This window comes from Bolinopsis microptera, chromosome 7, assembly GCF_026151205.1.
Source record: "Bolinopsis microptera isolate Bmic1 chromosome 7, MBARI_Bmic_1.0, whole genome shotgun sequence".
Classification (NCBI taxonomy): Eukaryota; Metazoa; Ctenophora; class Tentaculata; order Lobata; family Bolinopsidae; genus Bolinopsis; species Bolinopsis microptera.
In genome coordinates this window covers 19,107,223-19,134,064 of record NC_087078.1, presented here as the reverse complement: position 1 = coordinate 19,134,064, position 26,842 = coordinate 19,107,223, and the positions used below count along the sequence as shown (strand labels likewise).

At 38.0% G+C, this 26,842-nt stretch overlaps 2 protein-coding genes across 6 annotated transcripts; one reads left to right on the top strand and one right to left on the bottom strand.

Annotated features, from left to right (window-relative positions):
- Positions 1 to 742: 742 nt before the first annotated feature.
- LOC134818367 (uncharacterized) lies at positions 743 to 16,604 on the bottom strand. 4 transcript variants are annotated; one of them, XM_063827878.1, is made up of 9 exons: positions 16,359 to 16,604; positions 16,161 to 16,240; positions 3,389 to 3,490; positions 2,926 to 3,093; positions 2,599 to 2,805; positions 2,238 to 2,485; positions 1,898 to 2,044; positions 1,569 to 1,668; positions 743 to 1,313 (listed from the first exon to the last, which is right to left on the bottom strand). In XM_063827878.1, the coding sequence occupies exons 1-9, from the start codon at positions 16,510 to 16,512 to the stop codon at positions 1,242 to 1,244; spliced, it is 1,278 nt and encodes a 425-aa protein (XP_063683948.1). In that variant the 5' UTR covers positions 16,513 to 16,604; the 3' UTR covers positions 743 to 1,241. The 4 variants fall into 4 exon arrangements, with proteins under 4 accessions (XP_063683948.1, XP_063683950.1, XP_063683951.1 ...); XM_063827880.1 differs by lacking the exons at positions 16,161 to 16,240; positions 16,359 to 16,604 and adding an exon at positions 7,486 to 7,659; XM_063827881.1 differs by lacking the exons at positions 16,161 to 16,240; positions 16,359 to 16,604 and adding an exon at positions 7,486 to 7,659 and having other exon boundaries at positions 1,908 to 2,044.
- Positions 15,507 to 25,309, top strand: LOC134818366 (uncharacterized). Of its 2 annotated transcripts, none has more exons than XM_063827877.1 (7): positions 15,507 to 15,736; positions 15,919 to 16,032; positions 17,192 to 17,301; positions 21,876 to 22,018; positions 22,194 to 22,643; positions 23,423 to 23,606; positions 24,594 to 25,309. In XM_063827877.1, the coding sequence occupies exons 1-7, from the start codon at positions 15,576 to 15,578 to the stop codon at positions 24,767 to 24,769; spliced, it is 1,338 nt and encodes a 445-aa protein (XP_063683947.1). In that variant the 5' UTR covers positions 15,507 to 15,575; the 3' UTR covers positions 24,770 to 25,309. The 2 variants fall into 2 exon arrangements, with proteins under 2 accessions (XP_063683947.1, XP_063683946.1); XM_063827876.1 differs by having other exon boundaries at positions 15,916 to 16,032; positions 24,594 to 25,306.
- Positions 25,310 to 26,842: the final 1,533 nt, after the last annotated feature.

The window sequence follows — 26,842 nt, the reverse complement described above, 5'->3', positions numbered from 1 at the left end:
ACCAAGAGGCACAGGTGTGTCAAAAGGCACATGGTTAGGTGAAATGAAGATATAACACGTTATAATAAAATTAAAAGATCTCGTATCTTGTAATCGTACATAGATCAATAACAATTTCGCGGCTATTGTCATCAATAAAAGAGCGACGGCGTCCCAGTGGCAGTACAGCTAAGAGTCAACCTGTGAGCTCTACAAAGGGCCGGACTAGCGTGTAACTATATAAATGGTAGCACTGGTTCCTAATTGCGTCATATTGCATATGCAAAATGGGACGTGGAGTTTACTTGAGCAAATTTTCTGCCATTAGAGCAAGAGATGGATCTGATCAAACCTACAATATTGATTGCGGAAAATTTGTGTGAAATAACTATGAAAGAAATGATAACTGCATACTCATACTGGTATGCAGTATATGGGCGCAGCTAGGAGTAGGATAGACGAGTATCACCCGTTAAGATAGATCGCGACTGTACTCGAAAATTGTAATTACTAGAAGTACATGCTGAGTCAAAGCGTAGTATAGCACTAGTACCATAGCACTAGTATAGCAATATATTTTAGCAGTAATGTGTGTAACTGTAAGTAATCGTTGTTAGTTTTGCACTGAAGTTTGCATATCGAATTTTTGTGTGGAGATTAGCTTTTTAAACATTTAAGTTGTTACCAGTACCACGTGCGGTCTTTAATGAGTTAAAGTTTAACAGAAACAACCACAAAAACACAAGTCATGACTTTTTATTTCAGTAAAACACTTCAAAATTTCAAGATCAAACAATAACTTCTCGCAGCAAAGAATTGATTAACGCGTTCTAATGTAACATCAAGTGATTGTTACCTGGGGACCCCAGGCCAGGCTATAATGTTCATAAACATAGATTCCGCCGAATAGAGATTCGGCGGAATGACAGGCTGAGCGCCGCCCAGTAAGCAGAGCTGCAGATGAAGTCTTCATATGATTATTAGGTCAATAATTCAAAATATAGCCTATATTATAGGGGACGAAGAAACTAAAGACCTTGCAACTATCCAGTCTGCTAATTGTTTACTTTTACACTGTAATCGGTTATCCACGGCAAGTTTTTGTAACATTGTAACAACACAGTTCGGCGATTTATCTGAAACTAGCCCGTTAATATAACTTTCAGAACAGAGCGTTGCCGTTGCGATGATTAGGAATCGTGATATTTATCAAAACCCAACTATTAACATGACAGAGGGCTGGCTTCGTTTACAGTCAGTTCTCACTTTGTCGATTTTTTATATATTCCGAGACTTCTTCGATAGACGGCTTCGCTATCCAGCCCCCCTGCATACTGAAAATAGCGGGTTATATTTTGGAGAATAATTGAAACTGAGCTGTTTCACAATGAGCTTATAAAATGAAATTATAAGACATAACTAAGTGGCATCATGATATGATGTGCTTCATTTATGGAAGACCGTAAAGAAGTAACCATGAACCAAATCAGAATCTCGTCACTCGTCAGTGATAAACGCAAATATTAATAGAAAATAAAAACCTTCCATATACCAGTTACCAGAATATCAAATAAATAACAAGTACCCACGCTAATTGGTATCGCTCGTTTAATTCGCTTAGTGAAGGCCATCTTGGAGAAGACCGTCGTTTTGCGGTGAAATGGTTCTGATTCGTCGTCTTGTTCCCTACTGGGATTAGATGGAAAGTTTGTAATTTTCCCAATGTTGAAAAGATCGTCTGGCTAAATTAATTAAAAGAATAGGATTTTGTTCTTACTACTCAGGTCATTCTTCATTTTAAACACGATTTTAAGCACATGGATAAGAAAAATGAAAAGATCACAATTCAAATGGTTGAGAAAGACAGGAAGATAAACCATGCACCAGTCAATGAACACAAGGAACATTGAAACTGTACTTTTTAGTACCGGATCCATTCCAGGTGGTTGATGATTTCTCCCTGGAACACTGTCTGGAGAAGACACGGGGCGAGGAAACGAGGGAGCGAGGAGGGGAGATGAAGTTGATTCTGTTCACCGAGGACTGTCTGCTTGTGAGCGGTCTACTGTGATGAAATTATATTTCATCATGGTCATGTAGTACTAGTACTATAAAGAGGCACTATGAATTTGCAAATACGAGCAAAAAAGTCTTCATTATAGTAATATCCATTCATTAATTAAAGTATTATAATTTTCTCATACAGAATTTTCTCATACTAATGCTATCTATCCCACTGTAAATCACCGGTGTCTCACCTGGGCAATCCACCGTAACCACCACAATTGTGAGCGGAGGGAGTCCTGGGACTGGGTGACTCTCTACAACAAGGAGGTGCCTGATCAGTGGTGCTGTGATCCCCCTTTCTTATACTCTCTTCCAACTCCCTCTCGTCCAGTACCAACACTCTCTGGTTTTGGTGCCGTTGTGATAAGGCTTCTATAGTTGTGCCTTGTTTGAGGTGCAACATTGTTGCTAGGTCGTTCAGATTGAAGTAAAGACTGCCCTGGGAATTGCAGTGTAAGATGGAGATAAGCTTATTACACCATTACACCATTACAACCAACAAAGAGGGTTAGGGAAAAGTTTTTTGTAAAACAGTAAAATTCAGAAACACACCTTTCGATCGGACTGTAGTCCTTGAGTCAAAACAGTATTTTCATCCTTTAACTCTTTTATCTGCCTTTTCAGCTCAACAAAGTCTGCAAAAGACTTTCCATCTTTTAGAACTTTTATTTCATTTCTCTGATTGGCAACTTCTGCTAGGACGCTTTCAACGAGTCCTTTTAGTTTGTTTCTATCGACTACAATATTAGCAAGCTCTTCCTGAGAGATAATGAATATTTTATAATAATGAACTCTATCTTATCATGAAGAGTTGTGTCTCAACTCTCAACGAACGATTGACTGATTAGTTTTAGACCCCATTTTCTAAGTAATTCACACCTTTTTTGCAGCCATCTGTTTGTCCAGTTCCACTAGTTCAGCCTTCTTCTCCTTAAACCTGTCCTCCATAATGGCTCGTTGAGCATTGACTCGCTCTGTCAACCCCACAAGTCGTTTATTATCGTTCTTCAACCGTTTCGTCTGCTCAGGGGTTAAACATTGGGCCAACTGCAGGGAGAAGCGCTTTATCATGATGTGAAAAGTGAGTTTTAAATTTATCGGCAGGAAATGTTAGTTCTTATTTGGGAGTGTCTGTGTATGATATTGCTGTGTCAGTAAAACCTCGAGAACGTAGAGGCCAGTATTTCAGTTTATACGATAATTCTCATAGGACCAAGCAAATGTGTCGGCTAGATAAGCATATTAATTATTGTATTAAAGTTCGTACCGTGCAATAATGATTCTTATAGAATTTTGTGAGCAGTTTCAACTTCGATACCGAAGGATTAGGAAATAAAGTTACCTTTGTTTTAAGTTCCCCGTTCTCTTTTTTCAAGGTATTGTTAGACTGAATCGCTTCATCCAGACGTTTCTTCAGCATATCAGTCGCCAACGATCCAGGGTCCTAGGGTATATGCACATCACAATTTGTACTATCGTAAACAATTAAAAGACACGACTGAGGATACAGGCTTCAGACTGTCATATTTTTGGAACGGACTGGAATCTTAGTTCTTACAGACAATTTTGTAAACAATTTTCGCAGATTGAGTCTCCCAGCACAAAACATAAAATTAGATTACGATATGTTAAATCCTTTTTAATTCTGTTGAACCCTGTTTGTGAAAAAATAATGTGGGGAGAGGAATTAAGGATGTTGTAATGATCTGGGGAGAGGAATTAAGGATGTTGCAATGAGAGAACATAACATCAAGCGAGCGTCACCGCTAGCAGACATCGGCTAATGTCTGGAATCTCTCCAGTATACATGATAAATACTTTAAAGATAAGTAAAACTGATAGAACTCCAGATAAACTCTAGAGTAACATTAACATTAAAACTATAATCAAAAGCGTAAACTTACCTGAACTAATGTATCTCGGTCCGACATGACAGAAAGTGTTACTTTAAAGCGTAAAAGCGAGTAATTAATACGATCTCGTTCGGCAACCTACTTCAAAACGAAAGTTAAACATGATCTCTGCTATAACTGTTGTTTAGAAACGCCACACGGATTACAGCATAAGTAATCAATGTTATCGTTAAGCAAAGAAAAGCGACTCATAACTTATTGATGCACGAAAATCAATATAAACAAATCACAAAATTGCATCAAGCGCCTTAAATTAAAGGTGATAAAACCTTGTTTTTTATTGACTATAACGCTATAAATAGAACCAGTAGGATTGGAAGTTGGACTGATAGTTAGGTGGAAATAGCCGTTTGCGGGGTGTCACGAGTTGGAGCCACTCAACAATCAACATGGTCGCTGACAAATGAGAAGTCTACTTATAACGCTGTGTTTAACAAAGCTCCCTGCACGCCAATAAACATTTCGCGTGCTCAGAATCGCAGTTTAATAATTGTTAACAATTGCTTTTTAAAGACTGTGTAACAATGAACAAAATAATCATGGTCCCCACGTGCGCGGGTAGCGAGGAGCAGATCTTCACGGCTTGTTCATGTCTCTCCCACGGCTAGGGGGAGGAGACAAGAGAGTATTGGAAACGGGGAAGCAGAGGAGTCGAAAATGAGGAAGGTGGACTTCAGGCATGTGAAGGTTTTTAAAGTTCAACTGGACACCATGTGGCGTGTTGGTGCTTGATGCAGAATTCAATGGATGATGATTACAGTCGACTGTCACGTGACTATTTTTGTAGAGTGATTTAGCACACCCGGAATTCAATCCTTTGCGAATGGTTTGATAGACGTGATAATGAAGATGACTGTTTCATGCGTCGATGTTACTTCCAGGCAAAAATATGACTTATTCACTTATAGCACATGTAAAATTGTTACTTTGCATTTCACGCAATTAACTAAGTCAAAGTGCCCTTTGATACAGGGGCTCAACCATGATATGGAAAATAATCTGCACTTACATTAAAGTCTTAATTCATTAATACAGATAGAACTCAAATTCTAAAGAAATTTAAGTTTCACGAAATTAATAAATCGATCATTTATTCATTTCGTGAAACTTTAAGTCCGCTAGTGACTTGTCTTCTCGTTTTATTATATGTTGATTGCTTCTACTCCTAGTCTTATCCATAGTCCGACACTTTGCAATGCATAATTTTCTGAAGAATATTTTAATTTCTTAATAATTGTTACTTGAAATAAAATAATGTGCAGCTGATGCAATATTCACGACAATTATGGTGTGGCAATTTTTATAGTTTACCGGTTATTATTCACACGCTCGAAATTATGCACGGTTATATTATGCACGCTTTCCGTTCATCAGAGGTTCACGGCCCCAAGCATATGTAATGTTTGTCAAGTTCCAACATCGAGTAAGTTGCTCAGCCGATGACCCTTTTAGGCAAAGTGCCCGATTGAAATTGCGAATGAGTAATTGTGATGCATTGTGTTGAGAAAGTCGAAAGACCTGTATGTTTGATAAGTTATGACGTGATAATACAGCAATATGTAACAGTACTGTAAATGTACTGTAACAGTATTATGTACCATAATAAAGTTTATTGCAAAATAGGAAGATTTGTCAGCAGATGGGTTCTACTTAGCGAATAGTTTACATTGATTTTTTAATCAATGACCGATATCGAAGGGATTTAATATCGAATAATGATTCATCTCAGCTTCAGGGAAGGTATAGGGAAAATGTTTTTGGGGCAAATTAAGCAATAAAATGAGTAAGAATCCATACTAATAATCTCAATAAATGTGTGTGTCTGTCTGTCTGTCTGTAATTTACGAATGGTTAAATCAAGATAACAGTAAGAGATATGGGACTGGATTTTTCGGTGTAGTGCCGAAAAAATCTGACGAAGCCAAATGATTAAGGTTTTTTTAAATCGGTTGGCGGTAAGTGGTTTAATTGATCATTTTGTGACCAAAATGTGATACTAAAGTGTGTGTGTGTACTCTCCCTCTCTCCCACTCTCGCTCTCTCTCCCCTAATAACAGATTTGCGATATAATTAGGTAATTTGGCAGTGGTCTTCAAGATTGACTATCAAGTATTACTATTAGATACATGAGGGGCACTCAGAATTAAATTGCGGTATGTTTGGACTGAGCGAATATAATAGGCGGGTTTATACTTTTGCATTTCAACTGCAATAGTGAAGTACCGGCCGTAGGCACGGGTTACACTAGTAGTTAGTATAAGGCCAATTTGGATCATAGTTTGACTTGAGGGGTGATATCGTAGAAATCATACTCATACAAATAATAAAATAGGTCCACAGAAATAACATCTAGCAAAGATATTATATGCCAGAGAGGACCTTAAATGTGTTACCAGAAACGAATTCTAGGAGTAAGTAAACGAGAGTTGGCTCGCAGAAACGAAAACAAGCAAAACAATTGCACTTGCAGTCGATTTGGGATCTTGTTTCAAGCATGTTGTAATTGCGGACGATGCCCCCGCAAATCTGTAAAAATAGATTTCATTCTCAAGAATGCAATCTAGCAAAATCTAAAATATGTATTTTACGTATTTGAGTTTTATCATGCTTATGATGATTACAGGACATTGTAACACCAATATGTGGCTTAATAATTCTGTAAGTATCTAAGAATTCGATAAATATTGTGTTACAGTCAATTCCCCCTCAATAACCGAGATCATGTATGTTTTTTTTTTCATTATTCTCGAAGTATTTGTTAAATGGTGGAATTAGAAATACTGTATCTATACATTTATAAAACATTTGTTATTACATGCAACCATCAACAATATTCCTCGGAAAATACTTTAATGATTTATAGCCTGGCTTGTCTACCATGAATTCTACCAGAAGACCGTTGAAATAATAACGTATTATATTTAGTTCTATCTTATACAATATCTTTGCTGCATATGAGCGGGGTAGTAAATACCTTAAGAGTTAGTTATCCATCGAATAATTACCCTTTTAATTCTAATCATTACTGACAAATTTTAGAGAAAAGAATGCTTTCTGGTTTGACTCTGAAGTTCCCTACTAACTAAATAAGGAATGTAATAATATAAGAGTTGTTCTATTATATAAAATATGGCTTGGATCTAACCGCAATACAACTTTGTTTATGAGCTCAGACTTCAGATACTTTCGATGTTTCAAGGAGGTCGGTTTTCGGCATACTTGCTTCATACGAATTAAACAAATGAAACTTTTTTGATCTTTTGATCCAAATTCTAACGCACTAACATATGAATGGATCGATGTTTAACTATAACTTAAAACTCACGTTCAAAGTCATTTTCAAGATCGAAATATGTACAAAAGGTCGGGCTCGGTACAAAAGAAGAGATCAAAAGCTTTAAATCCTCGGTTTAACTTCGCATGAACAGTCAATCCACAGTGCACAACAGTGCAACCACATCTTTTATTATTCGTTACAAGTATCTGGTGAACTATATTATTGATATGTGCGGTGTTTTCAACTTACCGGTGTTACTGTAGTAGCTGCAGGTACAGGTTCTACTGTAGTAGCTGCAGGTACTTCGGCCTCCATATAGTCCTCCACCACTTCTGACATAATATTAACAAAATGTAACGAGTAAAAGCAACAATACCCTAACAGTATCACTATATCTAGCGAGCTTATCAACTTAACAAATGCCAAGTTTCAGCATGGTGCTTAACACTCCGATTTAAAATCAAATGCTCTGTTCCTTTGACAAATTCTGTAAAATGAGCATGCCTGAATAACTGCTATAGTTTTTACGTCAATGTTGAATTCCTTGCGTGGCCACCTGACCGCCACGCCGCGGCAATCACAACGGCTGGTGCTTTGACAACAACTACAACATGGTTTTAACACAATTAGCTTCTAGATGAAGAAAGCCCTGAATAGCCGAACATATATATGAGACAAGCATAATATATATCGGAGATGAAGAACGCGAGTACGATTAAAATGGAGCTTAAACAATGGTTTCTGTTTAAGGGAATCGATTTTCAATTTTTCTTCATGAAAACCGTGAGGAGGTACGCGCTAAATTTTATAACATGCTTGATTCTACCAAGCAGAAGATTGCACTCAAATATATTTTACATCGTTTAACACAGATTATGATAATTGGAATTCTATAAAATAAGTCTTTCCAGTGATCTAACAACGGTAGTGGTCGCAGAAACTTTTTCACAACTTTTTTAATAGAATGTAGCTCAATATCTCATTGTCCAATGATTTAAGAGTTTAAGTTATTGAGCCAGCCAGTGATATTGAGGTTATGTTTTAAGTAAAATTGACCACAGACCGCCCCAAGAATCACGTCGAATCTAAGAATGAAATCAATAATATATAGTCAATAGTCAATAACGTCTCGATATTGCCGACCGATAACGATTGCTTACGGTCAATGATTAATAATATAAACTCATTCTGTATCAACGGCTTATTATACACACTCGAGCTTTATATGTAATGAAGTAACAGTGCTACTGATTGAGAGCCCATTCTTTACCTTACCAAGTACTCAAATACTGTAATTTGTCGTCATAGGTCGATTGAAAGGTCCGTTAGAAAGACAGTTGAAAAGACGGTCGAACAATATAATACCATATTTGGACGATATCATCCAGGTTTTCTCCCCTACCCATGTGTAAGACGCAAGTTTACTTTTCAAATAATTATGTTAGTGTAAGAGACAATCCACGACTTGTTCAAATATGGAATTGTTTAATCATCTGTCAACTGAATTTTAAAATTTAAACCAACCTTTCAATCGACCGATAAAGACACATACATTTTATCTGCGGCAAACAAACTCAAGAATCCAGAAGAATGCTTGAATGACAGCAGAGCAAGAAAAACCATACTATGCGAATGCAATAAACCAAATATCAATACCACGGTACACAAAATAACTCCCCATATGCTATATATTAGAAGGTGAATAACTCTCATGTAATTCATTAAGCTGAGCAGTATGGCCGAGAGAGAGAGAAGAGAGAGAGAGAGAGAGAGAGAGAGAGAGAGAGAGAGAGAGAGAGAGAGAGAGAGAGAGAGAGAGAGAGAGAGAGAGAGAGAGAGAGAGAGAGAGAGAGAGAGAGAGAGAGAGAGAGAGAGAGAGAGAGAAGAGAGGGAGCTGACGTGATCAACCATGCAGAGCTTATCTGGAGGTCTAACGTGTAGGTCACGAGGCTTTATGGTGATTATAACACAGTATCTAGGCAAGTTAATCTCCCCTTGCACTGCCATTATATCATTACTCAAGCTACTGGGGCATTAGATCATATCTATCATAGGTTTGGAGAATAAACAGGGGTATATCTTTTGAATCTGTGTGAAATTTGTCCTTTTAGGGAGAAATATTTTTTCAACTCAGCTACATACCAAATTTCTCTTTTTCAGCAGCGAATTTATTCGTGAACCCAGCGCGGCGTGTATTGAACACTTCACAGTTAGATCATACCAAAACTTCTCGTGTTGAACGAGCAATTTTTAATGTAAAGGACGGATTTTTTGTAAAATTGGAACAAAATGACCACCAACGAATGCTATCACGTGGCAAATTATTGAACGTTACGTCGTATAACGCTTGATCGATTCTTATTTTCAAGCCTATAAAAATAGTCTCGTTTAACATTCAAATATAACATATCGAGACCGTGGCTGTTGATAGTGATTATTATTATTAAAATGTTTAACGGATTCAGGCGAGTAAACATAAATCTATGCTCAATTAGTTAGAGCTTACAAACGCTATCTTGCATTTTAAGTATAATCCTTGACCTTACAAGCGGTCGATTCGCTTAATCCTGAAATTTTAAAATTCTGAATATGTTTAATCCTAAAATGTTAAATTCAGGCATCTGTTTTGACTTACTTTAGCTTAATTTAACTTTTAGTCCCAAACAATATTCAAATTTTAAAATGTTTCCTGCGGTTGCTTGCAACAGTACAGCTGAAAAGATAACGCGACACCTCATCCCTGATTGGACGAAAAGAAGATTAACCACGCGTACTTTTACATAGCACAGAATTAAATGAGCTCTAAATACAGCTTCCAGACTGTGAGAGCTGTATTTCATCACCATCCTAGCATCATGTAATATGTACGATGAGAATTCTGCTCTCACGAGAGATGAAAAATTCAGAAAATGAGCGATTAAATGTGAAGGAGCGCCACAAGCAAGGTGTTCTAAAACTGCAGCCATTTTATCGGCGATGGTATTCCTGGAGCTACGAGTGACATGGTCAGTGCTTATTGATAGTAATCAGCCTGAACACCTTACCTGGCTACCACACATGGGGTTATTTTAACGTACACCAATATATCTTACAATGCTAGTCATTTGCTATCCCTCGGTTTAGAGCGGAGCTGTGTGTTCAGCTTCTCGTGCTTTACATTTGATTTTTGTACGCTGAAGACTTTGAATAAGTTGCTTTCCGGCCGCGTCACTTCTAGTAGTGATTATAAGTACGTGTTGGTCAGTTGTCGATCGACACACTTTGATTTTAAAAGGGGGCTGTGTACTGTGTAGTGTGTATGTGACCCTGGTCATTAGAAACACCCCTAAATTTTCCTAATGACCAGGGTCATGTACATTTTAATCTGTAAAGCCTCACATTTTATCTGATGCAGATATTACCGCGGTGACGTTCAGACTATGTACAAGTGGCGAGGTCATGGCCGCATATGCACTAGGCAAAGGCAAAGGCAAAGGTAGAGGCAGAGGTAGAGGTAGAGGTAGAGGTAGAGGCAGAGGCAGAGGCAGAGGCAGAGGCAGAGGCAGAGGCAGAGGCAGAGGCAGAGGCAGAGGCAGAGGCAGAGGCAGAGGCAGAGGCAGAGGCAGAGGCAGAGGCAGAGGCAGAGGCAGAGGCAGAGGCAGAGGCAGAGGCAGAGGCAGAGGCAGAGGCAGAGGCAGAGGCAGAGGCAGAGGCAGAGGCAGAGGCAGAGGCAGAGGCAGAGGCAGAGGCAGAGGCAGAGGCAGAGGCAGAGGCAGAGGCAGAGGCAGAGGCAGAGGCAGAGGCAGAGGCAGAGGCAGAGGCAGAGGCAGAGGCAGAGGCAGAGGCAGAGGCAGAGGCAGAGGCAGAGGCAGAGGCAGAGGCAGAGGCAGAGGCAGAGGCAGAGGCAGAGGCAGAGGCAGAGGCAGAGGCAGAGGCAGAGGCAGAGGCAGAGGCAGAGGCAGAGGCAGAGGCAGAGGCAGAGGCAGAGGCAGAGGCAGAGGCAGAGGCAGAGGCAGAGGCAGAGGCAGAGGCAGAGGCAGAGGCAGAGGCAGAGGCAGAGGCAGAGGCAGAGGCAGAGGCAGAGGCAGAGGCAGAGGCAGAGGCAGAGGCAGAGGCAGAGGCAGAGGCAGAGGCAGAGGCAGAGGCAGAGGCAGAGGCAGAGGCCTATTTGCGGTTGACCTTAGCACTTTTATAAAATCCAGGTTCTTTTATTCGAGATTCCTTTGACCATGGAGTTGGTTGGACTAATGGTTATGACACTATGACACTATGACAGCTAGCATGTTGAGATTCATCATCGGACAGCTGTACGATAATAATAATATTATGTAGTTGCTTCGTATGCCGTATGGGACATGTGTCTATTTAAAGATTATCTTTAAGTTATGATAATTTAAGCAAATTATGCATAACATTGACGCACGTACAATATTTATATTTAATAAGCATTAAGCATCTAAGTGGTGATGTCCATAGCATTGGAATAGAATATCAATAAGCACTTAAACATTATAAAAATATAAAACGCTCTTAAGAAGACGAAAATCAAGAAAAAACAAGTTATATCAAAAGCTGTCTTTATACGTACTTGTGCCTATTATAAAATATAATACAATATAATAATAAGATATCTATATTCTATACTACAAGCCGGGAATCAAGCACGTGTTCAAACCTCTAACAAAATTTAGGTTGTATTGCATTATTTCAGGATTATTCTAGAACTTTCTGGAACAATCCAATAACTAACTGGATCATCATATACCTAACAGCTCTACCGATAAATTTCAATCCAATAATCTACCAATCAGAAAATGAGATGGTTTACAAATTATCTTTGAACTTTAAGTTATGAATATGATGCAATGATTATTTTTAACCGAACCACATTTATTACAGGCTGCCTTCATCTGAAAAACTTGTGCTTAAAAACCATTAAAATAAACAAACTAATGCATCCAAAATCTAATTAAAATTTAGATCATGACTTTGTAGCGCTGGTGTCATCATAATAACCTATATCATTTGTAATTGTATAGGTTGAATTAGACCTGCCGGTAATATTCACAAAATATAAGACAGTGCAATTGAAAAATATTTTGTTCACCTTATATAAGTGGCTTCAGAGTTTCAGTTAAGCGGAAATTTCCACTTTCAATCAACAAATCAGCTGTTTTCAAAACCACAATTCAGAAAGATTTGTGAAGCTACATAGATGCGCGTAGACATAACTATCAACAAGAACTATTAATAACTATCACAAATATTTCGATAACATAGATCTGGAATTGGATAGCAGGTACTCGTGTGGAGATGAACCATATTAAAGTTAACAACCAATCAGCTTCTAGTATTAAAGTTAACAACCAATCAGCTTCTAGTATTAAAGTTAACAACCAATCAGCTTCTAGTATTAAAGTTAACAACCAATCAGCTTCTAGTATCAAAGTTAACATCCAATCAGCTTCTAGTATTAAAGTTAACAACCAATCAGCTTCTAGTATTAAAGTTAACATCCAATCAGCTTCTAGTATTAACCAATCAAAACCCAGAGTCACTGACACGTGTAAGAACGACCACACACGTCCCACAATTAGTATCCAAATATATTAACCATATCACAATTATGTGAGCACTGATCAGATCATTTAATAGAGTGCTCATATCCAGGAAAATGTTTTAAATATCAGATTGAACAATTTCGACCTAGAAATCCTGATGTTAAATGATGATGCAATGATTGACGTTGTAGTTTGTAGTCGGTAACTTGAAATGTCGATCATGGACACTTAAAATATGGTTGACGCACAGTTGACAAACATTAAACGGTTACCTAGAATTGACGCACAGTTAAAATTAACGGTGAAGTGATGGCAAAGAGCTACAGGGATCAGGGCCACAAAAGCATGAAAAGAATAAACATCTCAATTGAACCTGTGACGAAAGCTTGTAGAGGAGACCTGGGATTGGGGAGGTGTTTTTAATTTCCACAGAGCTGAATTTACAATTTCCAAAATAAAAGTTCTTTTAACGCACTCTGAATTTAGTGACAGTTTATACACTCTATAAGTGAAGCAGTAAGAGAGGTTTTATTATGAAACGGATCGAACTAGCTTCAAGTTCAAATGTGAAGAATCTGCAATTAGTATTGTAAGTCTGAGGAGTTCCGGCTTGGATAAAATTAGTCTAGGTGACCCTACGTGATTCTATTGTATAACCAAACTTTCACAGTAAGCTAACTTTGCAAATTCGGCCAATCAATCACTCATAATTCACTAGTAATTGCCGGCTAAGTATCGAATATGGGACATATGGTGCCAACCACAATGCTAACCACAATCCTCCACATTTGACATTGCGCGTACAGTAGGTACGTCATTACGCCATTACGGCAACCAATGATCTCTATCCTTTCTGTTCGGGGGCACCTTTTACTGAGTGTACTCAAGGCTTTGTCACAAACTTCTTTGTTAATTATTGGTCAGCTGCAGCTAGGTTTGCAAAAATATTTCTGGTTTGGCATTTAGTCGATGGAAAGGATGTGTTTTAACGATGTGACTGATCCTTAACGGGTGATACTCGTAAAATATCTGTTCCGAGTCCAACTCGGCGCGCGTCCTGGTAGGTTATAAACCTACAAGACTGATCCCTTCTCGAGATCTGTTCTCGAGATCTGTTCTCGAGATCTGTTCTCGAGATCTGTTCTCGAGATCTGTTCTCGAGATCTGTTCTCGAGATCTGTTCTCGAGATCCCTTCTCGAGATCTGTTCTCGAGATTGAGTTGCATTTACCAGTGGGGAGCCGACACAGCGACCAACATCTAAAGGTTGATCAACATGTCAGAAAATTATTTTCTGTCCATTGATTGAACCAGAGCCTTCAGTTTTATTCAACATAAATTTGCTCGATATTTCTACTAGTGGTCAACTGCATACGACAATTTGTTTGAAGGCTTGTAGTCTGATGTAAAGCGAAGATCCATTCGATCGGAAGCGGCACCAGCATGTACAATCAAGTACATCAAGAACATCATGTACATTCTTCACTTGCTTTACGTAAAAATAACGACATTTTTTAATTCCTGAATTCTGCTTGCTGGACTCTACCGCATATTTGGCAGACTCTCCCACAGTACACTAGTACAGCAGAATTTGCACGGCAGACGCTGCCCTAGACATATTTTGCCTTCTTATCTTGTCTGCGTGCTGCCAATACTTCATACCTCATACTCGTTTTTACTCTTCTTCTTTTTACTAATTGATGCACAGTAACCTGAGTACCTCAAGCTTGATGTTACTAACTGTTATTAACTTTCACACAACTGAAGTAGATTTATTTACAGTTTTAGTACGCTTGTGCAGGAGTTGAACTCCCAAAAAAGGGGACAGTAAGCGAAATACCTTTGATAATTCGTGCTTTCCTTGAAGATATTAGTTTACATTCCACTTTTGCTTTTATTTAAATTTAGGATCTTTGCTCTGGAGTTTGGACCACTACTTTGATTATTTAAGAAAATGATTTTCTCTTCACCTATTTGAGAGGACCTAAGAAGATACTGCTTCGAAATTAGAAGCGCTCAATATTATTCGACTTCGAGTTAGATTAATACCAATCCATTGCAATATTATGTCAAACTTTTGCAGGATAGCCACAATTCTAATTAATACCAAAAGAAAGCACGACAAACAATTATTTCAAACTCAGCAAAAGGGCCAAAAATGCAAAAAGTTAGCCCCTCTCCTCCTATCGATTTGAAAAGGCATTGATAAGTCTAAAAGTACGCCATCTGGGCTGCATAACAACGAGAAAGTTTCATGAGCTACCTACTGTTTTACCAATGTTTTGCCACTGGATTAACCTCTATGTGATTGCAATAGTACATAATTGGTAATGCATTAACTTTTTCGAAAAATGTTAACATGTTGATTGGTGATTATTGATGAATCTGATTTTGGTTGATGTCATAACGAGTTATTTGCGATACCACAATCTCACAAAAACCTGCAGATATTTAAATTTAGCTTTGGTTCACAGGACAGATTGTCTACTGAAGTACAACCGACGTTTGAATGACTTTTAAAACAGCATCAGAGTCTGTCTTTGTTTACACTATTTAATATCGTATGAAGCATAACATATTATTATACTTCTAGATAATATGCGCAGTGCAATTAGTGCTTTATCAAGCAGCACACTTGGATATCGTATACTATCAGCTTGGAAATCGTAGTATTTCAAGGCTCACTTGCGCTATCTAGAGTTGCTTAGCATGTATTGATTAAACGGATTGACATTCCTGATTTGTTTGTGACATAGCCGTCAGGACTCAGGAGGGTTGTATTTCGATTTGTCTTAACGTTATGTTTTTAACTCCAGCCTCTCGACCCGTTTGGCAAATGTCCCCATCGTGTCATTTTGAATTTGATCCCTTAAAAGTGGACCTTTTCGAGCTTGAAACCGAAATTAAGTGCCAAAAACATGTGGTGTTTGGACCCTGGGGTGATACAACTCATTTTTCAAGGTAAAAGTTGGTTTTCTGGCATTTTATTTTATTTGTTGAATATCCTGATAGATATCTGATGTTTCGAATATCGCGCTAAATACTGTTTTTAATCTTTATAAAATCAGATGGTAAGCAGCAATGCGTCCGACAATGTGCACTGTGCAAGCAGGAATTAAATTTTAATCTCCTTATTCCAGCAGATGTTGGACAAAGACTCCCAAGAGAGGAAAGAAAAATTCGAGGAGGGGAAAAAGGAGGCAATCTACGAGAAAGATTCACCCCAAAAGGAGAATGACTGTTACTTTGGACACAAGGTATTACTACTATAAGTTCCGTGGCACTTCGAGACGTACCGCTTATATATTATTAGGACAAATATTCTAGAAAGTACAGGGAATTCACAAATTATTAAATAAACAGCATTTTAATACAAACAACTAACCTTGAAAGCCACTATGGAAGGGGATATGACATTTTGAATCGTGGACGACCTCCTTCTCGATCCCTTATCTGCGGTCGAACCTGAGAGAGGATTTACAAAATTATGTTATTCAGGAAAGTACAAATGGGCACTGGGCATTGAGTGTCAGTTAAGCCAATTGGTTAGTTAAGCTAAGCCAATTTATTACCAAGTTCTTACCAAGTTTCTGAGCTCGTATTTCGAGGGTAGAGAGTAAGGTAGACTTATTCCTTCTGAATTCAGTTGTCTTTCTAAAATCTGCAGGTGATACAACACTGTATCGTCTCATCTCTAAATAAAACAGCATGATTCGCCTCGTGATAAAGTCATTCATTCTCGTGATGGCGAGTAATCGTTGTTCTCAGTCAGGTTGGAGCAAGTTTGAACCATCTTGTGATTAATCTTGAACCGTTCAAAATCCAATCTATTTAGAATTAATACTAGCAAAAAGGGCACTAATGTGGTGTGTGAAAATGTGACCGTCATTTACGTGAAATTTACGAAATATTGTGGTATGTTTAAAATATCCGAGGACAGCTAAGTTCGTATCTTTTCGCCTGTTATGTGACCTGTTATGTGACCTGCAGATTATAAATAAAATCAACAACACCCACATCAAACATTATTTGAAACCACATAGCTGCACTTAGACTAGAAGCTATTGACTTAGAAGCTATTGCTTCTAGGATCGTAATATTTTTTTCTGCAATTATTGTTTGTTGTTGATATTGAGCATCGGTTGCAAATAATGATGCACGTTCAAGATCAAAGGTTCAAAAACTTAGTAAGAAATAACTAAATCTCGATTGAACTTCGTTGTGATTATATCCGTTTAGCCTCCTTTTTCTATAATGTTTCCCAGGATATCAACAGCGTAAGTTTTAAATGACCGCATTTGAAATACCGTTTGAAACACTTTTTTACTTTGAGTCGACTCCAAAGCGGTTTAAAAGGTTTAAAATAGCGGTTCATGGATAATGCCGTAAGTATCCTACTTTACATATAATTTTCAGGTCAGTAGCATCCTTCCCTTCGTCATATCTTCAAGACTACAAGCGCCAGAAACAGGAGCTGGCTAGGAGGCTTAACAAAAAGAAGGACACCGATACTGTAACCACAACAGGTTCGTACTGTAACCACAACAAGTTCGTACTGTAACCACAACAGGTTCGTACTGTAACCACAGCAGGTTCGTACTGTAACCACAACAGGTTCGTACTGTAACCACAACAGGTTCGTACTGTAACCACAACAGGTTCGTACTGTAACCACAACAGGTTCGTACTGTAACCACAACAGGTTCGTACTGTAACCACAACAGGTTCGTACTGTAACCACAACAGGTTCGTACTGTAACCACAACAGGTTCGTACTGTAACCACAACAGGTTCGTACTGTAACCACAACAGGTTCGTACTGTAACCACAACAGGTTCGTACTGTAACCACAACAGGTTCGTACTGTAACCACAACAGGTTCGTACTGTAACCACAACAGGTTCGTACTGTAACCACAGCAGGTTCGTACTGTAACCACAACAGGTTCGTACTGTAACCACAACAGGTTCGTACTGTAACCACAACAGGTTCGTACTGTAACCACAACAGGTTCGTACTGTAACCACAACAGGTTCGTACTGTAACCACAACAGGTTCGTACTGTAACCACAACAGGTTCGTACTGTAACCACAACAGGTTCGTACTGTAACCACAACAGGTTCGTACTGTAACCACAGCAGGTTCGTACTGTAACCACAACAGGTTCGTACTGTAACCACAACAGGTTCGTACTGTAACCACAACAGGTTCGTACTGTAACCACAACAGGTTCGTACTGTAACCACAACAGGTTCGTACTGTAACCACAACAGGTTCGTACTGTAACCACAACAGGTTCGTACTGTAACCACAACAGGTTCGTACTGTAACCACAACAGGTTCGTACTGTAACCACAACAGGTTCGTACTGTAACCACAACAGGTTCGTACTGTAACCACAGCAGGTTCGTACTGTAACCACAACAGGTTCGTACTGTAACCACAACAGGTTCGTACTGTAACCACAACAGGTTCGTACTGTAACCACAACAGGTTCGTACTGTAACCACAACAGGTTCGTACTGTAACCACAACAGGTTCGTACTGTAACCAAAATAGGTTCGTACTGTAACCACAACAGGTTCGTACTGTAACCACAACAGGTTCGTACTGTAACCACAACAGGTTCGTACTGTAACCACAACAGGTTCGTACTGTAACCACAACAGGTTCGTACTGTAACCACAACAGGTTCGTACTGTAACCACAACAGGTTCGTACTGTAACCACAACAGGTTCGTACTGTAACCACAACAGGTTCGTACTGTAACCAAAATAGGTTCGTACTGTAACCACAACAGGTTCGTACTGTAACCACAACAGGTTCGTACTGTAACCACAACAGGTTCGTACTGTAACCACAACAGGTTCGTACTGTAACCACAACAGGTTCGTACTGTAACCACAACAGGTTCGTACTGTAACCACAACAGGTTCGTACTGTAACCAAAATAGGTTCGTACTGTAACCACAACAGGTTCGTACTGTAACCACAACAGGTTCGTACTGTAACCACAACAGGTTCGTACTGTAACCACAACAGGTTCGTACTGTAACCACAACAGGTTCGTACTGTAACCACAACAGGTTCGTACTGTAACCACAACAGGTTCGTACTGTAACCACAACAGGTTCGTACTGTAACCACAACAGGTTCGTACTGTAACCACAACAGGTTCGTACTGTAACCACAACAGGTTCGTACTGTAACCACAACAGGTTCGTCAATAATCTCTTTAAAAATTTGTTTTTTGACCGCCGAAACAAATAAATTCAATAAAACCTGGTAACAACTAGTAGCCTGGCGATAAACTCAGATTGGTTGGCTTACCTATAGCAGCTTTGTTATTGAAACTAGAAGACGTTCTCACGAAGATATAAGATGATTAATTGGCTGTAAATACTAATATTACAATTGTTTTGTAATTAATCATGTGCGGTGTTTTAAGTGACACAATTTCTTTGTTCTTTAAGTTAATTATAGCACATTTCTCGATTTCCGATCTCCAAGTCCAATGCAAATATGAGGAAGCTTTGATGCTAAGCCTAGAATTTTCCATTTTCACAATGGTAAGAATTACTGGTTAAATTCAATAAACAAATCATCTGAAAAAACTATCTAACTGTTCCAGTTTACTGTAAACTTGCATAGAAAGCCACCTCAATTGGAATTTTTCCCATAATTGTGATGAAAATAAGATTAATAAGACAAGATGAAAGATAAGCCGGTACACGGTGAAAAATTGAAATTAGCAACAAAACATTTTAAAGCTTTTAAGCATCTTTCATTCACCAATCACCTTGTTTAGCAAATAATTTTGTTAAACTATCAAAAAGGGCGGTGTTCAATTCGGACTGGCGTCTGGCATGTTGTTACAGATTTAGAAAAACAAAGAAACATCAGCATTAAGCATAAAAAAGGACAATTATTACAAAGTACACTTAACAACCTGAGCAATAGAGTGCTGATTCTACTCGTTAAGCCGATGAAGTGGTTATGATTTTATTAGAAAAGAAGCCAGAAATAACAAGTACAATTTTCTGATATCAGCGGCCTCATTGTACATTGTTTCTACATGTCTTTGATCTCATAGGAACTTTACTTTACTGACAAGCAATAGTTAATTGAGAGTTTATTAATGCGTGACAGCGTGTGCTATCCAGAGTTCATACTTCGTTATCAAGAGAGTCATCGAGAAACTATGTTTTTAAAATTCTGTAAAATGTAATGTATACTATAATATGTTGTAAGTTGTAACTAGATACAAGCTGTTGTAACTAAAAACGCGAACGGTAAAATGTACTAATTTTCAAACATACAAGGTACAGATAAGAAACCCTCTCTGAAATGTACTAATTTTCAAACATACAAGGTACAGATAAGAAACCCTCTCTGAAATGTACTAATTTTCAAACATACAAGGTACAGATAAGAAACCCTCGCTGAACGGTAAAATGTACTAATTTTCAAACATACAAGGTACAGATAAGAAACCCTCTCTGAAATGTACTAATTTTCAAACATACAAGGTACAGATAAGAAACCCTCGCTGAACGGTAAAATGTACTAATTTTCAAACATACAAGGTACAGATAAGAAACCCTCGCTGAACGGTAAAATGTACTAATTTTCAAACATACAAGGTACAGATAAGAAACCCTCGCTGAACGGTAAAATGTACTAATTTTCAAACATACAAGGTACAGATAAGAAACCCTCTCTGAACGGTAAAATGTACTAATTTTCAAACATACAAGGTACAGATAAGAAACCCTCGCTGAAATGTACTAATTTTCAAACATACAAGGTACAGATAAGAAACCCTCGCTGAAATGTACTAATTTTCAAACATACAAGGTACAGATAAGAAACCCTCTCTGAACGGTAAAATGTACTAATTTTCAAACATACAAGGTACAGATAAGAAACCCTCGCTGAAATGTACTAATTTTCAAACATACAAGGTACAGATAAGAAACCCTCGCTGAAATGTACTAATTTTCAAACACACAAGGTACAGATAAGAAACCCTCGCTGAAATGTACTAATTTTCAAACATACAAGGTACAGATAAGAAACCCTCGCTGAAATGTACTAATTTTCAAACATACAAGGTACAGATAAGAAACCCTCGCTGAAATGTACTAATTTTCAAACATACAAGGTACAGATAAGAAACCCTCGCTGAAATGTACTAATTTTCAAACATACAAGGTACAGATAAGAAACCCTCTCTGAAATGTACTAATTTTCAAACTTACAAGGTACAGATAAGAAACCCTCGCTGAACGGTAAAATGTACTAATTTTCAAACTTACAAGGTACAGATAAGAAACCCTCTCTGAACGGTAAAATGTACTAATTTTCAAACTTACAAGGTACAGATAAGAAACCCTCGCTGAACGGTAAAATGTACTAATTTTCAAACTTACAAGGTACAGATAAGAAACCCTCTCTGAACGGTAAAATGTACTAATTTTCAAACTTACAAGGTACAGATAAGAAACCCTCTCTGAACGGTAAAATGTACTAATTTTCAAACTTACAAGGTACAGATAAGAAACCCTCGCTGAAATGTACTAATTTTCAAACTTACAAGGTACAGATAAGAAACCCTCGCTGAACGGTAAAATGTACTAATTTTCAAACTTACAAGGTACAGATAAGAAACCCTCGCTGAACGGTAAAATGTACTAATTTTCAAACTTACAAGGTACAGATAAGAAACCCTCTCTGAACGGTAAAATGTACTAATTTTCAAACTTACAAGGTACAGATAAGAAACCCTCGCTGAAATGTACTAATTTTCAAACTTACAAGGTACAGATAAGAAACCCTCGCTGAACGGTAAAATGTACTAATTTTCAAACTTACAAGGTACAGATAAGAAACCCTCTCTGAACGGTAAAATGTACTAATTTTCAAACTTACAAGGTACAGATAAGAAACCCTCGCTGAAATGTACTAATTTTCAAACATACAAGGTACAGATAAGAAACCCTCGCTGAACGGTAAAATGTACTAATTTTCAAACATACAAGGTACAGATAAGAAACCCTCGCTGAACGGTGAAATGTACTAATTTTCAAACTTACAAGGTACAGATAAGAAACCCTCGCTGAGTTTAACAGACGTTAAATTGTGCGACTATCAAGATTTGGCGAAGCTCGGTAAGAATCTGCCCTCCTTGTCCCAGACCATACTCAAGTACGATGCAGCTGACCACACCTCGATGGAACAGGTCAGTAAATTTCTCAGAAACATCTAAATTATTTCAAGAATCGGTTGCTCGTTGAGATAAATTGATAATTATCTCACACTCTCTCATGCGATTTCATCAGACTCTGATCGATAAAGGTGACCTAATTTCTGGGAATTTCATCCTCACAAAATCTACCCAATCCCAAATTTTTCAGAACCACATCCCTCACGGATTACAACCTCGGACTCAACTAAAACAACCGAAAAAATGTCGCAAAGTAAGCGTACCATATGTAGATCACCTTACACAACACCTAACCGAACTGAGAGCTCAGAGTATCTGTACGATAATAGAACCCCGGGACCCCAAAACATTCAGGATAAGTAACACTTCCTCCGCCATGAGCGAACAGTCTACAACTACCTCCAACAAACTAGATCTCCCGGTCAGAGAGCCGCCTCCTCTCCTACCAACCAAGGTTAAAACAGCTGTAGACACCATCAGATCATACACAATAGACCAGCAGAAAGAGAAGTTGTCGGATTATCTGTCGGGGGTGGAAGTGAGGAGGCAGAACAGCAAAGCTTCCTTTGTGTACCCAAAAAGGGAGAAGTCGTACGGTTATAGCAGTCCGGGTACCAAGAAGTTGGGAGAGACGACTGGAGTACGTCAGCGTTTGTTTGTAGCTTTTTATAACGATTCTTAAATTATTGTTGAACTTGAAGACAACATAAACTTTGTCGAAATTGTTTCGAGTCTAGCTGCCGTTGACCGTTGACGATATCATTATTTGTTTCGGTAACTAATATAAGAATACCTTCTCATATCAGCTCTACGTTTAGAAATTTCTTTAAATAACAATTTTCGTCGGATTTAATTTTGTTGTACGCTGGTCAATATCAAAGGATTAGGATCAAATTTAAGGAAATTTGATTGTGCTAATTTTAATTTGATCAACATGTTTTAAATTCATTTTTCTGGGTCCTTTCAATTACTGGTCTTTTGCATGAATTCTTACCCATGAAACTGAATGTTTTGCATGTTAAAATGAAACCAAATACTCATTTCATGTGAAGAATAGTTTAATTCCTACCTGTTTTACCATCTACCTTCTTTAAATGGATATTTTTGCTTTTCCCGAGAGCTGAATTAAAATGAAAGCTGGAAAAAGACCAAAATTTTTTCAAACCCGAGTATTTCCAGCGCTCACTATTTCCACTGTAAAGTGCAAATTATAACGGCGAAAACTTTGCGTCGATAAGATAACCACTAACCACTAACAAGATTGCAACGCACTATTTTAAACATTACTCGTCAATGTGCAAAACCTTAGACTGAGGTTACCTAATTCATGAACTATAAAACTTAACATCGAGGTTAAACAATAATCGAAAACATGTAAAAAATACATCGAGATCAGATAATCACACCCACATTCCCCAGGCAACAATCACCCCGAGCAAGCACGACCAACGACGCTCAGCAGTAAGTCCGAGCAATCACCGGCTAGATCATGAGTGTATGCCGTCTTCAGAGGACCAGGGAGTATCCAGAGGGAGCAAGGGTGATTACAGACACTCCAGACAATCTACCATTATGTGGCAACAACCGATGAGTTACGATATAGGTGTGTTCTGAGGTTATCTTTATTGTAATGAGTTACGATATAGGTGTGTTCTGAGGTTATCTTTATTGTAATGAGTTACGATATAGGTGTGTTCTGAGGTTATCTTTATTGTAATGAGTTACGATATAGGTGTGTTCTGAGGTTATCTTTATTGTAATGAGTTACGATATAGGTGTGTTCTGAGGTTATCTTTATTGTAGTAGCTGCTTTAAGTTACTGCTTTAGTTACGATATAGGTGTGTTCTGAGGTTATCTCTATTGTAATGAGTTACGATTTAGGTGTGTTCTGAGGTTATCTTTATTGTAATGAGTTACGATATAGGTGTGTTCTGAGGTTATCTTTATTGTAGTAGCTGCTTTAAGTTACTGCTTTAGTTACGATATAGGTGTGTTCTGAGGTTATCTTTATTGTAATGAGTTACGATATAGGTGTGTTCTGAGGTTATCTTTATTGTAATGAGTTACGATATAGGTGTGTTCTGAGGTTATCTTTATTGTAATGAGTTACGATATAGGTGTGTTCTGAGGTTATCTTTATTGTAGTAGCTGCTTTAAGTTACTGCTTTAGTTACGATATAGGTGTGTTCTGAGGTTATCTCTATTGTAATGAGTTACGATTTAGGTGTGTTCTGAGGTTATCTTTATTGTAATGAGTTACGATATAGGTGTGTTCTGAGGTTATCTTTATTGTAGTAGCTGCTTTAAGTTACTGCTTTAGTTACGATATAGGTGTGTTATGAGGTTATCTTTAATGTAGTAGCTGCTTTAATAAACTTTGAGTTATAGTCAGATGAGTTATATTCTGTTCCATACAAAAGTATTTTTACTGGCATTTATCGATCATTTATTTCACCCTCACTGCAAGCAGAAATAAAAATGGATTTAGTTATTTGCTTTAGGGAAAGATAAGACTTGGGCGTTATTTTTATCCCTTGTCCAGAACTTTTAATTAATAATCTCACCAAGTTTTGAAAGGTTCTACCCCAGGATCAAGCAACAAGATACACCTACCAGACATCCAGGCTGTAGTAAAGATAACAGAGAAAGCTATGAAAGAGGCGTTCATGACACCTTTCCCTGGTGATCAACCTGATCCGGTTCGAGAGAAAGCCCCCCTTCCAGCCACCCCTCCATGCACCTCTACAATTACCAACGACTTGTAGATCTTTGTAAGGATAAAAACAACATCCACGACTTTAACCTGGCCAAGGAACTGGCCAAGTTGAGTAGTAAAACTGGGAAGTTAAACTCAGGGCTGAACTCGAAAAACGGGAATAATTTGGAGGTTTCAAGCAAGGAAAACTGTATTTATTGTCAGCTGATAATGAGGCGGGTGGGGCTTTATCAGTCTGCTCAGTTCGGGGTGACTAGTGAGAGGATGCTTATTTATAAGCGAATGCAAAGACAGACTTAGGAATTAATTAAACTAAATTATTTTGTGTAATTAATTTCCCGAGCAGTGAGTTGAGCGATGGATTGTAAGGAGTTTATCAAATCTTTATCATATACATGTAATAGGAGGTCTAGAACACTTTTATTTTGACATCCTCATGCCTCAGTACCTTAAAAAGAATTTAAGCTTCAACTATTGTCCTGAAAAATATGAGAAACTCAGGCATGATAAAACACAGGACGAACAATAATGCTCCGATCGATTTTGTTGTGTATCTCTTGTATTTAATAAATCGTTTGTTCTAGCGAGGAAACTGCTTTTTACTTGATAAGATCATATTAAATAAGCTGTGGTGAATGGTACGTGGTTTTAGATCTATGGATCATCGCAAACGTTCAACTGTATCGGCTACGGCTGACATCTTTAGGGATAAATCATAAAATGTGAACGCTTTTGTCAGAAATGAAATAGGTCTTCGGGATGCTTGAAATTCATAGAGATTAAAAGTAGTCTGATAGCGTCTAGAGTGTTTCCTTCAGTACCATCAAAATACACCATGTAATCTTTTTCTGATCCGGCACCAGTTTTGGGAAAAGGTATGCCTTTTTGAAGGTATGTCTTTTTGAAAATTACTTCAGCAGCTTAGATTGAGCTTCTCCTGTGCTCGTAGGTTTTCGAAACCACTCTTAATAAAAAGTAGAATGATGTCGAGTTTGGAGGTTGATTTAACCCAATTAAAACCGAAAATTCGTGATTTTGCTACATTTAAGTCTGTACACTTTCTAGAGCCTTCAGTTCATCAATTATTCAGGACTACTATACCAAATTTGGAAGTTATGTTTATTTATCAATTATTAGCCCCAAGCTCCCCCACTAATCCATCAGACAGTGCCACTACAAACCATAGAAATATAATGATAGTAGTACTAGTTATGATTTTGCTCGTAGACACAATATGGCAAATGAAAGTAGCGGTTCCAAACGACGGTGGTAGTGGTACTTGTACGACAAGATTTACTTGGAATCAGTGGCATGATTGTCGACTTTCTGGCTTTAACCCAATCGCTCCCACTCCGAACTCCGAAATTAATCGTTCGAGCTTGAAATGTTCGCTTAAAACTCCTTTATTAAACGTATTAAGCCTTATATTAAGATTAACGGAACTTTATAGTTAATTGTGAAATATCTACCTTAGTCGGTAATATTATGAGGGGAAATTATGGGTGTTAAAAATATGGACTGTTATAAATATGGTTCTTTGGCCCGAAAAGAACCAAATTTGACCCTCCACAATTTTAACTGCGACTTTCTTTCGTGAAAAAATCTCAAATCGAAAATATTGATCAACGAAACAGCTGCTACTGAACTTCTATTAGTCATCTGAAGTTGCTGATCTGAAATTTAAATTTAAATTGTTCCTAGTTAACCCCTCGAATTGAAAGGATGGGGGGAATAGTAGACAAATCGGACTTTTTGAACCAGAACTAGCTTCAATTCAGCAAACAATAAAGTAAGCATACTTCTGGACGTATATTATGACTGATATACCAAAAGCAACACCAAAATTTGACTCGGGGGGTTAAATTAAGGGGGGTAAAAATATGAACTGTTATAAATATGGTTCTTTGGCCCGAAAAGGACCAAATTAGACCCCCCATAATATTACCGACTAATGTAGTCCGAGTTGTGGAAGTGGCCGCTAAATTGAATCCAATTCGAGCGTTTAACTTTAAGTGCCTATTTTCTAGACACCTACCTAGTAACTAGTTAAACTTAAATGATCTGAGGATCATTGGCATTGGTCCGCCACCTAAAAGGAGGGGGTTGGTATACTTAGATACTT